Source organism: Triticum urartu, chromosome 7, assembly GCF_003073215.2.
Source record: "Triticum urartu cultivar G1812 chromosome 7, Tu2.1, whole genome shotgun sequence".
NCBI classification, from domain to species: Eukaryota; Viridiplantae; Streptophyta; class Magnoliopsida; order Poales; family Poaceae; genus Triticum; species Triticum urartu.
Genome location: NC_053028.1, coordinates 103,750,524 through 103,764,005, shown reverse-complemented (window position 1 = coordinate 103,764,005; position 13,482 = coordinate 103,750,524). Strand labels below are relative to the sequence as shown.

The 13,482-nt window shown below is 45.9% G+C and overlaps 2 protein-coding genes, 1 long non-coding RNA gene and 1 pseudogene across 3 annotated transcripts; 3 read left to right on the top strand and 1 right to left on the bottom strand.

The window, feature by feature from the left end:
- The first annotated feature begins 353 nt into the window (after positions 1-353).
- LOC125525368 lies at positions 354-4,226 on the top strand. Its single transcript, XM_048690368.1, has 3 exons — positions 354-1,302; positions 1,410-1,598; positions 3,505-4,226. The coding sequence occupies exons 1-3, from the start codon at positions 508-510 to the stop codon at positions 3,814-3,816; spliced, it is 1,296 nt and encodes a 431-aa protein (XP_048546325.1). The 5' UTR covers positions 354-507; the 3' UTR covers positions 3,817-4,226.
- Positions 4,227-4,228: 2 nt separating this feature from the next.
- Positions 4,229-6,187, top strand: LOC125525371. The gene is made up of 3 exons (XR_007291276.1): positions 4,229-4,616; positions 5,288-5,437; positions 5,509-6,187. It is a non-coding gene; the product is annotated as an uncharacterized LOC125525371 (long non-coding RNA).
- A 933-nt stretch (positions 6,188-7,120) lies between these two features.
- LOC125518487 lies at positions 7,121-9,250 on the top strand (annotated as a pseudogene).
- A 1,104-nt stretch (positions 9,251-10,354) lies between these two features.
- On the bottom strand, positions 10,355-11,909 carry LOC125525370 (thiosulfate sulfurtransferase 18-like). Its single transcript, XM_048690369.1, has 5 exons — positions 11,677-11,909; positions 11,302-11,567; positions 10,974-11,047; positions 10,828-10,881; positions 10,355-10,625 (listed from the first exon to the last, which is right to left on the bottom strand). Exons 1-5 carry the CDS (start codon positions 11,709-11,711, stop codon positions 10,506-10,508), a joined length of 549 nt encoding a protein of 182 aa, XP_048546326.1. The 5' UTR covers positions 11,712-11,909; the 3' UTR covers positions 10,355-10,505.
- Between the last annotated feature and the right edge of the window lie 1,573 nt (positions 11,910-13,482).

Here is a 13,482-nt window from a genome sequence, read left to right as displayed (position 1 = left end):
GGACTTGCCACGGGAGAGGAACAGGGAGGGGATGGTAGCGCGGCGGTTGCGGCTGGTCGGTGGCGGCGGAGGACGGGGAGGATGGCCGGCAGGGCGAGGGGAGGCGGGGAAGAGAGGAGTTTGGAATGGGAGGGGGCGGCGGCGGCTCCCTCGAGTGAAAAGGAAGAGGGGACGAAGCCGATTGGGGAGGAACCCTATGGGTGTTGCACTTTTATACAACATAGTGAAATTACGAAAATGCCCTCGGCGGGGCACGAGAATTACGCGCGGTGGCACGAGATCTTTACCAGCAGCAGTTTTTTCGATCCGACGGCGCAGATCCCTCCACCTATCGATCCAACGGACGAAAACGCATCAAGGGAGAGATCCAACGGCCGAGAGTGCCTGATCGCTGAGGAGCCTCCGGCATCCCTCCGGTTCATATCTCTTGATATATAGGTGATCGAGCCGATGTACCTGCTTCAACTTTAATATTAATAACACCACCATCCAAAGTTCCAAACCCTAATGGCAGGACCGCCGCCGGCATGGGGGGCTGCAGGCGGGAGGGACCTCATAAGTGGACTCCCCGACGACCTGCTCCACGAAATCCTCGGCCGCCTCCTATCCACCACCGCCGCCGCGCGCACCAGCGTCCTCGCCCGTCGCTGGCGCCGCGTCTGGGCGGACCTCCCCGAGCTCGTCCTCGGCGACGACCTGATCGGTCACGATTCCTTGTCCCTCGACGCCGTCGACGGCGCGCTTGCCGCCCACCCCGCCGCCCACGTCCACAGCCTCAAGATCACAGTGCTCTACGACACCCCCGCCCACTGCGTCGCGTCGTGGCTGCGCTTCGCCTCACGGCGCCTCGCGGGCGCGCTCTACCTCCACGTGCGCGCACCTCGTTCACCTTATCAGTGGGAGCAATGGCGTGCTCGCAAGACCGCGGTTCTCGAGCTGCCACCGTGCGAGGGAGCGACGAGCATAAAGTTTCTCCTCCACGGAGTACCGCACCTCCTCCTCCGGCCACAACCACCGCCGCCGGGCGGGGCCATGTTCCCGGCGCTGACGGACCTGGAGATCAGCGGGGCCACCATGGAAAGCAGTGCCCTAGGAGCCCTCGTGTCCACGCAGTGCCCGTGCCTGCGGAAGCTCAGGCTGGCGTTGCTCACGCTGGTCGCAGGAGTCTGGAGCACGTGCCCTCGTTTCGTCTTCGCCGACTACGGGCGACATCTCCGGCGGCTGGAAGTCATGCGGTGCTCTGCCATGGCACCTCTGATGCGGTGGTTCGACTCGGTCGACGAGCTGCGACTCGCCTACATTGTGCGTCGCATTCGCATGCATGCATTGACTATTATCGGCTTCTGTCGTCCGGTCGTCGAATCCTTCTAGTAGCAATTAATTCGTTGAGCTATTGGTTCATTTGTCAGGTACCAGAAGACGGATGGAACTGGAAGAGATTCTTGGATGACGCGACCAATACTCTTCCCAAGTGCTCAACCTTGTGGGTATCCTCAACCGGGAATAACCATGGCTTTGTACCAATCGTGCTGCGTCTCCTCAGGAGAGGGAATGACATAAAGAAGCTGTGTATGTCATACACATACATACCCTCTACGGTAAATTTCGAAGTTTACTTAGTTGTTAAGTTTAGCTGGAACTAAGTTGCTTGATTTTTGATAGTTTACAAAGAAATTTGACCAGATTATAAGGAAAACCGGGCCAAAATAATTTTCGAAATTTGATCCATTTTTTGAATTTGGATCAGTCGATTTCTTTGGGAAGGAAGAAGGAGGCAAGGCCTCATCGAAGAACGAGTTGTAGCCGGCGGAGGCGAGTCCGAAGGTTGGTTCGGGTGCGGGTGGGTGGGAGGTGGGGTGGGGGGCTTGTCAAGAAATTATGATGGTGTGCCGGTTTAGAGAGATGGCCATGGGTGGGCAACATGGTGGTAAGGGAAGGGTGGGGTGGTGGAGGCAGGCGGATCGGTCTGGGATGGATCGTTGGCGGTCAGATGAAGAAGATAACGATCTATTGGATCTTGATCCAGTGCTTGATATAGAGGGGAAGAAATTGATTGGTCCTCTGGAAAAATTCAGGCAATAGGTCGCTCCTTTATTTGTTCAAGTTCTCCATCTCTCAGGTGGCGACTGAGAAATTGTTAGTCGATTAAGTTTGAGGACGGGGTGTCGACCCGTTGGCTGGGCAGCCCACCCAAGTTCGAGTCCCGGCGACGCGCGGTGCTCACGGAGTTTCTCCTATAAAGAAAAGCCAACAAGGGTTAGCCCTTGAGTTGGTCTCATTTTTTTTAAAGTCGATTAAGTTGCATGTAAGAAAGTTTTTCTTTTTTTGCTGAAAACATCCGTTCCATTAACAAGTGTGTACAAGAACCAGTAGTCACCAAATCTCAATACAAAATCAGGAGCAAGCATCCAAACACCCCAAATAAGTACTTGAGAACTCGCGATATAGGAGTCTGACTGCAACCCGTGTTCCACAACGAGTGAAGAGCTCCTGAAACAGGGATACCGCGACAACGTGAAGAACGAAGATCACTAAGCGAATGGGCAAAACGAAATACTAAAACAAGGAAAATTCAAGCGAATGAAGGCCTTGATCTTCCGGAAGATACCCCATTTGACGCCATGTCATGTTCATTGCCTTTTATAGCTTGTACGAGGAGTTGCATGTCCGTTTCAACGTGAACCTTTGGCATGCGTTGCACAAAAGAGTATCATATAATGCTATTGATTTGGTATTCTAAATGTTGATATATTTTTCTGTAAACTTGGTCGAAGTAATAAAGTTTGACTTTGAAAAATCTAATATGCCCCGTACTTTAGAACGGAGCGAATATTTCGCATTCTACCTAGGAACAAAGACTACCTTATTTATTAGTTCTTGCAGTAACACATATTATAGTGACTGTCTTAATTCTTGAAACCGTTCATGTTTAACCACCCCCGCTCTATCTGATTTGGTGGAGGCATTTTTGTGTCAATTTCAAGGATGGTACGGTACACAAAGTATATTGTATTTTACTTCTCTGTATCAAAATATAAGATGTTTTTGCAGTTCAAATTGAACTGAGAGTAGTTACTAAAAACTGGGATTATATATACAAGTAATGGTTTGTTATTATAAATTCCCACTTTTGGAATGACTTCTCTGTTGTCTTATTTCTGATCTATATTTTCCTTGCTCTTTTGGATTCCCCTGTTTTCCCAAATGTTTCATATTCCTTTCCATTTTCCGTTTTTATTTGTATAGTTACCTTGTTTTATGTGTTTTTATTGGATTTGATCCAATTCCCCCCAAAATCTGGATGTCGCTGATGCTGTTGCTTTTGCCCGCATGGATAATGCGCACAAAAACAATGTTTGAGACTTGAGGATTGTCTTGTAACTATATTGGTGTTCAATGTGTTACGTCCATATAGCCTGCGATAATATGCTTAACCTCAGTTATGTTTTGTCCATGAATAATATATACTCCTCTCTAATAATAGAGTTATTATTTATTTTCCAGATTTTTGGATCGCCAATGCGTCCTTGTCACGCACCAAAGAGTTCCATGGCGGACAACACCATCCTTGATTCACTTGAAGAGATAGAGATTGATTATATGAAAGGATCAGAAGATGTATTTGTGGAATTCCTAAAGCAGCTGATATCCAATATATGGAGCATGCCAAAGCTGAAAAGTGTGGAAATCAACATGTTGCACTCCCCTTCTTCCCTGAACGACGTGGTACACGAGAGGATCAGCGCCATGTTCCCTCCGAATATCAGCGTCAGATCAAATGCGTTTCCCAATGGAAGACCGCACCAGATTATTTGAAGCTATTATTTCTACATAACCTGCGTTTTTCATTTTTCAATTTTTTGTTGAGAAACTACCTGATATATACGTATCTGAGATTGGACCATGTGTAGAAAATTGAGAACATAAATACTCCCTCCGCCCAGATTAGTTGTCTTAGATTTATCTAGATACGAATATATATATAGACATTTTTTAGTAGACGGGGTACTAATTTGAGGCGGAGGTATTGAACATATAAACCACGCTAGAGTACCCGCCATTCTAGGGGCACTCCTCGCGCGAGACGTTTTTGACCGCAGGATGAATTCACCACAGTACATTTTTGGCTCTGGCAGATGGTCAACCGTTGGCCTTTTCTCACATTAGTGTAAGCTTATAGAGAGGATGATGGGTGGGGCTCGTTGGTTGTGGGGTCATGCGACTGATGTGAGTTTCCTCCAGTTTTTGGTACGCGAGAGCCCCCCGCAGCCGCATCCCTCTTCTCGCGCTTCTTCCTCCCCACGACCCCACCTCGCCCCGCGCCGCCATCTCCGCCTCCTCTCTCACGTCCTCCCTGCCGCCATGGCCTAGCCCACCCTCGTCATCGACCTTCCCAAGCCCACTCTCTCTCGAGGGTGCTGCTGGTTGCAATCTGGACGAAGAAAAAGAGACCCTGGAGAAGTTAGAGCGTCCTGGTGGTGGCTAGATCGATGCGGTCGACGACGAGTGCCAGTGAGCGACGGGGAGGCCCCTACCTCTCCGCACCTTCTCCCAGGTTCCCGATCTGGAGCGGGTGGGACGGACACCGGCGAGGCCAGCCTCCCCTTGACACGAAGGTACTCCCCCTCTCCCCTTTGTGCCCACTCTTTCTTCCCCGACCCCTCTTTCTTGTTACACACAGCCATTGGGGCAGCACACCATATGAATCCGAAGTTAATCACGTGCTTCTTGCCCCCCCTCGCTCTCCCCCTCTTCACACGTACTCTCCTGGATTTAGACAGATTTGATTTATTCTTGTTTCCTTTCCAGATTTAATTTCATCCTTGTTTCCAAGCTCTTCCTATTCATAATCTATTAATTAATGACTTGTACATACGTATTTTATCATGTCTACTGATAATCTCATCACATTACAATTCATACATGAGTTTATTTTATCTTGTCTCCTTCAAGTTTGTATTTAGGCTGTTCATTTTTCCTTTTTCAGATGTATGCCATGTATGTGTAGCCATGGTTCTGAAACACCCCCATTCCTTCTCTTCCTATCAATTTTCTTTGATTCAGTTATTTGACTAAATGATAATGTATGCCCCAGGGTTAATTAGTACCTAAAATGCTACCTTTGGTTTGTGAAAAAGATCTAGAGTGGCTTCTGCAGCTCCTGTTATGTTTCATTGATTCAGTCATGTAGTAGGATAGTTCCACTGGATTTTACTAAATGGTTTTGTAGCTTTACTTAGTGAAAATGCCTCAGTTGGTTTCTGCAACATTGCTTGTCTGTTGGCAGCTGGAGCATACTTGGTACATGAGCCTTGCCGTGAGTGGTCGTGCACGTGCAACGGTGACCTCGACGAGCAGGGCAATGTCCAGACACGAGTAAGGCACCAAAGATGACTGGAAGCACTCAAAAAAGTTTACCACGCTGGAGCTATGTCAGGTACCTACTGTTCTTTTATGTTGTGCGTTTTCTATTTCCCATCAGAAACTCATACCATAATCAATTTGCAGGTTGTATGAGGGCAGTTAATGAATATACTTGCGACCCTTTTACTCTCAGGTAAATCACTAATTATTACATGCTCTTTCGACCCTTTGTGAAGATAGAACGGAAATATCAGCTTCACTCTGCATTTCTTATAGATGTACCTAGGAGAAATGCAGAATTAAGAAGAGCTATTTTCAGAACACCACTATCTGTATCTCTCTATATATGCGGAACTCAGAACTCTTTTTGAAGATGGATGGATGAACTCCCTTTCCATCTCTGCTTTTTGTCAGTACATGATTGTGCACCTCCTATGCCTGCTTAATTGTGTGTTCATTTTGTTAATCAAGAAGCATATGATTTTATGGCTGGGTACGTTGAAAATATATAAAACCTTTCTTCTTTTGGATAATCTGTTTCCCTTTCGCTAATCTTTGTTACTTGCCTACACATCTATGCATACTATTCACTACTGCTACCAATCCCATGCTTGTTTGTTCAGATACTTGAATGGTGGAACATGGCTTTTGTTCGATGGCGATTTTCCATTCTTTGTATGTGTTGCATTCTTTTGTCCAAAAATAGAGATGTACTTTCTGCAAGAAGAAAATGCTAAGTCTTTTACTAGCAAAGATGTCGATCTTGCACATTTATCTTTCTACGCACAGTCTCACTATCATCTTGTGTAGTTTATTTATAGCGGTTGAGTACAGAATTTTAGCCCTCCTATTTTAGAGTATGAATCGGAATCTAAATCAGCAATTGTAAAAATGATCAGTAATTGTGCTTACTTTTCAGACTCTCCTCCTTTTTCTTGCTGCTGAACCCCTGCCACCATCATGTCCAGACTGGCTGTCTCCATGGTTGTAGCGCCAAGGTCACCGCATCTTACATCCTGATGCATGCAAGACAATATGATTAAGCTCCCTGTATTTTGTTAATTTCTGGTCTTACTAGCGTATATATTCATTTCTATTTTGTGCTCATGGGGCCTTGATGTATTACGTACATGTGTTAGGTTGAAGCATGAGGCTGGAAGGGGTCTTGTGCGAGGACTAGCGTTTGCTTCAGTCAAACCAAAATACTTCTAAAATTGCAGCTGCACTTGTTGGTCTGATGTACATGAGAAGCCCCAATTTTGTTGGCAATAGATGCATGGTTTCCCAGTAATTAAAATAACTTAATTTTTTTATATGATGTATGGTAGTCATGTGTCTGATGTTCTTCGTGTATCGGATTCCAAGAGTTTTAGGATGGGCGGTACGGTTCCCATGTTTGATGTTTTTTACTTTCGCAAAATTGGTCGATGCTGATGATAATGGCAACGGTGGTCTTTGACACTTATATTTTTAATGTATATAATGTTCCCAGTTTTATTGTTTTACTCTCTTTGGTTCAATAAGATTAAGATACATACTTTGCCTTGTGCTGAATCTGATGTCGTTCAAATTCTAGAATTTTTAGGATGGGTTGCAAGTTTCTCTTGTAGGACGTTTTCTTGGTTTCTTAATTTTTTTTGTGATAACATAGGTGATTCTGTTTGTACCTCAAACTTGCCTTTCTATGTTTAAGTTTCAAGAAGACATTATTTGATGTTAGATGGCCATTATGTTCGTTTCATGTGGCAGAGGACTAATGGTACTCTTCCATGAAGAGAAGCAAGTGGATCAGTATGTAGTAGCAGGTATCAATGTTTTCTCATACTGATGATTCTGAAGTAATTAGATTGAGAAAATTGCTTTATTCCCCAATTTCTCTCTGAAACCTTTGCCTTGTCCATAGTCATACCTAAATGAGTTACTTTATTTCCTATAGCTCTATTACTTTTTCCCCTAGAACCTGTCTCTTTAGTCCCCTTTACAATACCATGATCAGGAGGCAAGAAATATGTGTGAATGGAATAAGAACTGTATATAGTTATTGATAAGCATCTTCCAGTATTGATATTAAATGACACCAATATCTGAAAGTTACATGTGTCTACTTTAACATTTTGTTTTGATTTTTCGGTACTTCAGTAAGGTCACTCATCAAGGAAGTGTCTTCTCGGTACTTGCATGATGAAGGACAAAATTGGTTTTCTAACCTTTCATTGTTGGTGCTTTGGAAAGTACAACTGTACAAGTATGCGACATAATAATGCCTGGAAATTGGCCTATGGCTGCATCATTTGAGCTATTTTGGCGTCTCTGCCATCCAATGGTTGTTCAGCTTCTCTTTTGAAACGAGGCTATCTAGAGGATTTCAAGTTATGTTTTAGGAAGGCAATTGTTGGTTATAGTGAATGACCTGGTCGGACTATTTGTTCATTTGGCTATCTTAATGCAGTCCCATGTGCATGCTTTTTGCAGGCATTGGTGAAGATTTGAGAGGCAGGGAGGGATTGCTCAAGTGGAAACAGAGCAAGAACCAAAAGGAGCTTAAGATTTTGCTACTACCTTGCTAATAGCTTTGTGAGGTAATTAAGCTAGCTACACGCGCATTTGTTTTCTGCTGTACAGAGGTCACTATTCTAATTTAGGAAATAGAAACATTAAGTGTGATTTAAGAGTATAATAGCAAATATTGTTAGCATGAATAGACTGTGTCTTGTACGTACTAACTAGCAACAGAGTCTAATTCTTCCCACATAGCGGTTGTCACTGGAGACTTGACCAGCCTGGACTTTACGTACTTCCTGCGTTATTTCTTCTTTGATTTAGGGAACATCAAATGCATGAGATAAGTGTCAAAATTAGTACTCAGCGACACTTATTTTGGGACAATTATAAATAGGTGTGCAGTTAGAATTATCTGACTCTGGGTTTTCACACCTGGTTCGAGGTCTTGAGCCCTCTTCATTCATTTGAACATGTGATTTATTTTATTTCTACTATAAATTGAGCTAATTAGAAATTCTATAAATGTGTTTTTCTTGATAAATTAAAGCTTATGATGATGTGTATTGGATTTTCATTTCTTTTTCTTTCCTCATAGATTAGTTAGGTATTATCCAGGCCTAGGTACCCGTCCTTGATGATGGCTTCCACAAGCTAAGGTACAGGGGTGAACTAAGTTGGGATTTTGCAGCAGCGACGGTCACAACTATCGGTGGAGATCGAGCTAACGACCTCACAAAAAATTCTACAGATTCATCAAACACCGAAGGAGGTTAGTGTGTACCTGAGCGGGAACGGTGGCCGTTGTGGTCTTGCTGGAGCCTCCCTTGCCGTGGAAAGTCACCAGCTTCAGGGAGCGACAGTGGCAACTGCAAGGATTTGGCTTGCCGCTACGAGCAACGGCGACCCCATTTGCTGATTCCGCAGCTCCGAGCTGCAGCAGGAGCTACTGGGCGGCCGAGATGCAGATGGAGCTGCTGCACCTCCGAGCTGTTGAGCTGCAGTGGGAGCCGCTCTGCCGCCAAGCTGCAGCATGAGCCGCCCACGAAGATGGAGCCCAAGGTGCCCTCGTCGGCCTCCTCCTGGTGCTTTCTTACTTCACTTCAGTACGAGTAAGGGGGAGGGGAACGGGACGAAGATCTGGTTGATGGAACCAAGGGTGCCAGACACGTGGTTGGTGTTCTGTGTCCTGGTGGCAGTCCGTGAGGCAACTATTGACGTGTGTTTTTGTCCCTCAGCACATGTATCTTGAGGGCAAGGTTGTAATTTTCTTTATCTTTGAGGCCCGTGATGTTACTCAAATTGTAATCTTGGTGGAGCCTTTTGGTTCTGGTTTTAATGAAAGCAGGGAGGCCCCCTCCTTCGGAGGGCAGGGCCCAAAGTTTGCCAAAAAAAAAAGACCAGCAGTCAACCATGGAGGAGAAGATTTGAACAGAATTGCAAATTCGCCAAGGGGCAGTAGAGTCATTTTGCATGGCATTGTGCAAATCAATAATATTTTTCACTTCTTATGCATGTATTATCATGAACAACTTTGTTGCGGCACAAACCGTGAAAAAGACATAATGTCTTCGGATCAAAGAGAGATTGTATGCTGTACTTTTTTCAGAGGCAAATAAGTGGGCAAGTTCCATCTTAGTCAAAAGAAGTAGTTGATGCCTTAGTGCTTATGCACATTTATCTTTTCTTTGATCTATGTGATGATGTGCTTACTCTTATCTTCTTTAGATCCATGCATGCTTATATCGTGCCATGTAATATATGGTCCATAAACATTATCTTAGAATATCCGAGGACTATCTAAAAAGCTATTTACCTCTCATCCTATTATGCTATAGAAATGAGGTTTGGAATCGTGCTTACTCTTTCATTCTAAAATATTATATGGCTCAAAGTACATTACTCGGTCCCAATAGGCTTCTTGGGAATGGATGCAACGAGTCATCTACCATGGAAACATCTATATGATGCATCTGTACCTATGTACCCTGCTTCATAAAAGCAATGTAAATAAGCTACTGTAAAATGATCTTGTGCCTCTCTTATAACGCTATGTATCGACTGCATCTAAATGTTATGTTGTGCATGGTTTGAATGCTCATTCTACATAATACCATCGCTTCCATGTCCCAGTCTTCCCAGTTGGCAGCCATGCAATGCATCTTTGCTACTGTAGCTTGCTTTATAAAACCAATGTATGCTATTGCAGCTATACAATGCATCTTTGCCGCTGTAGCTTGCTTTATAAGACCAATGTATGCTATTGTCAGGTGATCTCATTACTTCCTTTTAGTCCATCATGGTACCATGTAATGAGATATAAGTATACCATGTAATGAGATATAAGTATCTATTAAGTTGGTTCTAAATCAGTCACGTATGTATGCTTTCAATACTTGGCTCGCTCTCATTTTTTGCGCCATGGGCGCAACGGGTCATCTGGTATTGGAGTAGACGAGCCATGACGCTGTCTAGCATGAGTCTCTTACTGTGGCAGGCACACTGATATGTTTTATTATCACAGCCATCCATCGATCCACTTGGACTTGCATTCATAGATGCATTATACACAGGCAGAGAGCACCACACAGAACTGGTGGCTGCAGAGTTGATAGATGTTACAGATAATACTACCAGTTGTTTCAGATTGCTGCAGCAGATTCAGGTGTTGGTGGCGGCGTGGGGACTGCCACTGTCACTGGGAGTCCGTTGTGCAGCCAAGCAGCGTAGCCGCCTCCCACGTTCTTCACATTCATGAACCCCTGCATATATCACTCATCATACACACGCTGAAATGGATGTATCTGAACTATTTCTGTTAGCTATATCCTATTTCTGTTAGCTATATCCATTTGAGCAACAACTAATATGAGATGAAGGGAGTATCGGTAAGTGTTTTTTTACACTGGTAGGTAAGATGAACTGATCGATCGTCAATAAGAATTTCGTTTTACTTGCACTTACTGCTGCTAGGAGATCAACGCATGCCAGCTCTGACCTCTTGCCGCTCTGGCACCCCTGCTCCATCCATCCATGGATGATTAGTAGTACTATTACAACTAAGGAAATTTTACAAAAAATGTACGTATAGCTAGTATAAAAGGACGTACGACAAGTATGTGTTGCTCTGTGGTGTAGAGCGAGGCGACCTGCTCCACGAACCGTGGGTTCTTCTCCCGGGTCCCTGCTGACAGACAACCACCCACCAAATCAGTTCACATAATTAAACTAATCCATCTTTTTTTGCAAATAATTAAGTAACCCATTCATCTTCAGCGGCTAGCGAGAAGCTGCACGTGGACGGCTAAACGTCCACATACATGCGTGGTTTGCATGTAGACGGAGGTTAATTGATGCGGAGGAATGGGATAGAGCCGAATCTATGATGGCGTCAGTGTCAGGGATGAATAGGAGAGGAGATTGGTAAGCATGGCATGCCTTGTGGTGTGACGAAGAAGTAGGGGACGTTGAGGGAGCCGCCGATGTGGCCCTTCCCCATCTCCTCCTCCGTCCTCACGTCCAGGTACATCATGCCGTCCTGCTGCTCCTGAAGCTCCCTCGCCGCCGTCTGCACGTCCACCGTCGTCACCCTCACGGCCGGTGTCGCCGCCGTCTGCACGTCCACCGGCGTCACCCCCACGGCTGGTGTCGCCGCCGTTTGCACGTCCACCGTCTTCACCGCCGTGGCCGGTGCCGACTCCGACCTGCAGTTCGAAATCCAGTCAAACCAAATCGAAGGACCGAGTACGTTAATTCACGGTAAGGTGCCAAGGAAGGAACCGATTCATGTCGGATGAACTAATGGCGACGGACCTGGTCATCTCGTTCTCGTGGGGAGGAGGTGCCATCGATCACCAACACTTGCTAGCAGAGCTGGAACAGTCCCTCAGGTGTTTCTTGTGTGTGTTTGTGTGCGCTGCTTCTGGAGAACCCGCTCAGTAGCTGCACCTTTTATGCTTGCTGATAGACGGGTCGCGCGATCACTGCTTCACCCTCTCCCAGCGAGTAGGAGTTTGGCACGTAGACACATAGTACATTGTGCGCGCACTTGATTGTGTGACATGTACAATGTACACTAGCAAAACAGAAAAAAAAGGCAAGGCAGGCACTAGTGGCACCAACAAATCGAAGCTTGTCTGCATGCGCTCGCCGCCCGTCACAACGTGTAAAGCGCACGTCTCTTGCTCCATCGACGGACCACGGATGATCATCAATCACGTCAATGCCTTCTATGCGAGCGAATGGATCAGGAATGATATCATGCCTTGCGTACATACTCCTCCCAGAACCAGAATAATGCCTGACCTAACTCATGGATGGGATGGGATGGGACGGGATGGGATGAGACGTGACAACTGCTGCGTGCCTTTTAAAATAAAGAAAAAAAAATCTATCCAGAAGATAAAGGAAGAACTGAGTAGAGTATGGGCCATGCTAGCGCTTCAAGACAAGCGATCAGAAGGGCTTTCGTCCACGTTCCATTTCCACTGAAATTGGAACGAGTGTTTTTTTTTACAAATGTAAAGGGCACCTTTTACTAACTAATCTTAGTTATTCACAGATCATGTGTGTTTATTTATTGTGTTTTGTATTTCCTTAGATGCACACAACCAACACCAACACATACACGCAAAGGATCACACCGGCAAAAAGCAAAGCCAAAAAAGGCCGAAGCTTTGCTGTTCGGGTCGCACTACTATTCCCCTCAATTCATCATTCATTCACTGACTACAACTTCGAATTACGGAGGAATCTCAAGAGAGAGGGGATTAGAGGAAGGAGATGATAAACAGCGCCTCGGCCGAAGCTGCCAGTCCATTCCAAGTCGCCTCATTCTTAGGGATGGCAATGGGTACCCATTACCCGCGTACCCTGTGGGTAAAAACCCTATTAGGGTAAGGGTATGGGACAAAAAATTATCAATGGGTACTTAAATGGGAAAATATCATACCCATCGGGTAGAGAGGGTACGGGTATGAGATCGTATAACCCATGCCCGCATACCCATGTACCCAACTAAAATGTTGATAGGTGGTGCCGGGGTTTCTGATCCACGGACACCTATGGGACCGGCGGACCGGGTCCCTTTCGGTTCGGCGGGGGGCGGAGGTTGCGCAAAGAGCAGATCGAGGCGAAACACGCGAGCGGTTGGTCGTGCAAAGGGCAAATCGAGGCGAAGCACGCGAGCGATTTACCCAGGTTCGGGCCGCACGGATGCGTAAAACCCTACTCCTACTTTGTGGTTTGGTATTGATTTCTAGCTCGGGAGCGCGGAGCGCTACAGTACTCTCCAGCTGCTAGCGAGACCGAGCGTGTGTGCCTGGAATGGCCGTCCCCTCTCCCGTTGCACTCGGGCCTCCTTTTATATGCTCAAGGGGTTACCGACATAGAGCAACGGGGGTCAAGGGCAAAAATGGAAAGGTGCGTAGTAGGGGCAGCTAGGTGCTGTAGCAGGCACAGCTACCTGCTACAGTGCTATCATACCTAACCCTGACGGCAGGGGACAAGGGCATTAAATGCCCGTCTGTGTCGCCTAAACAGTACCGAAAGAGGCTTGCTAGGGACGCCACCGTTAGCCACGGTGGTTATCTTGTCAGCGCCTGCTTGCCACTGCGCACC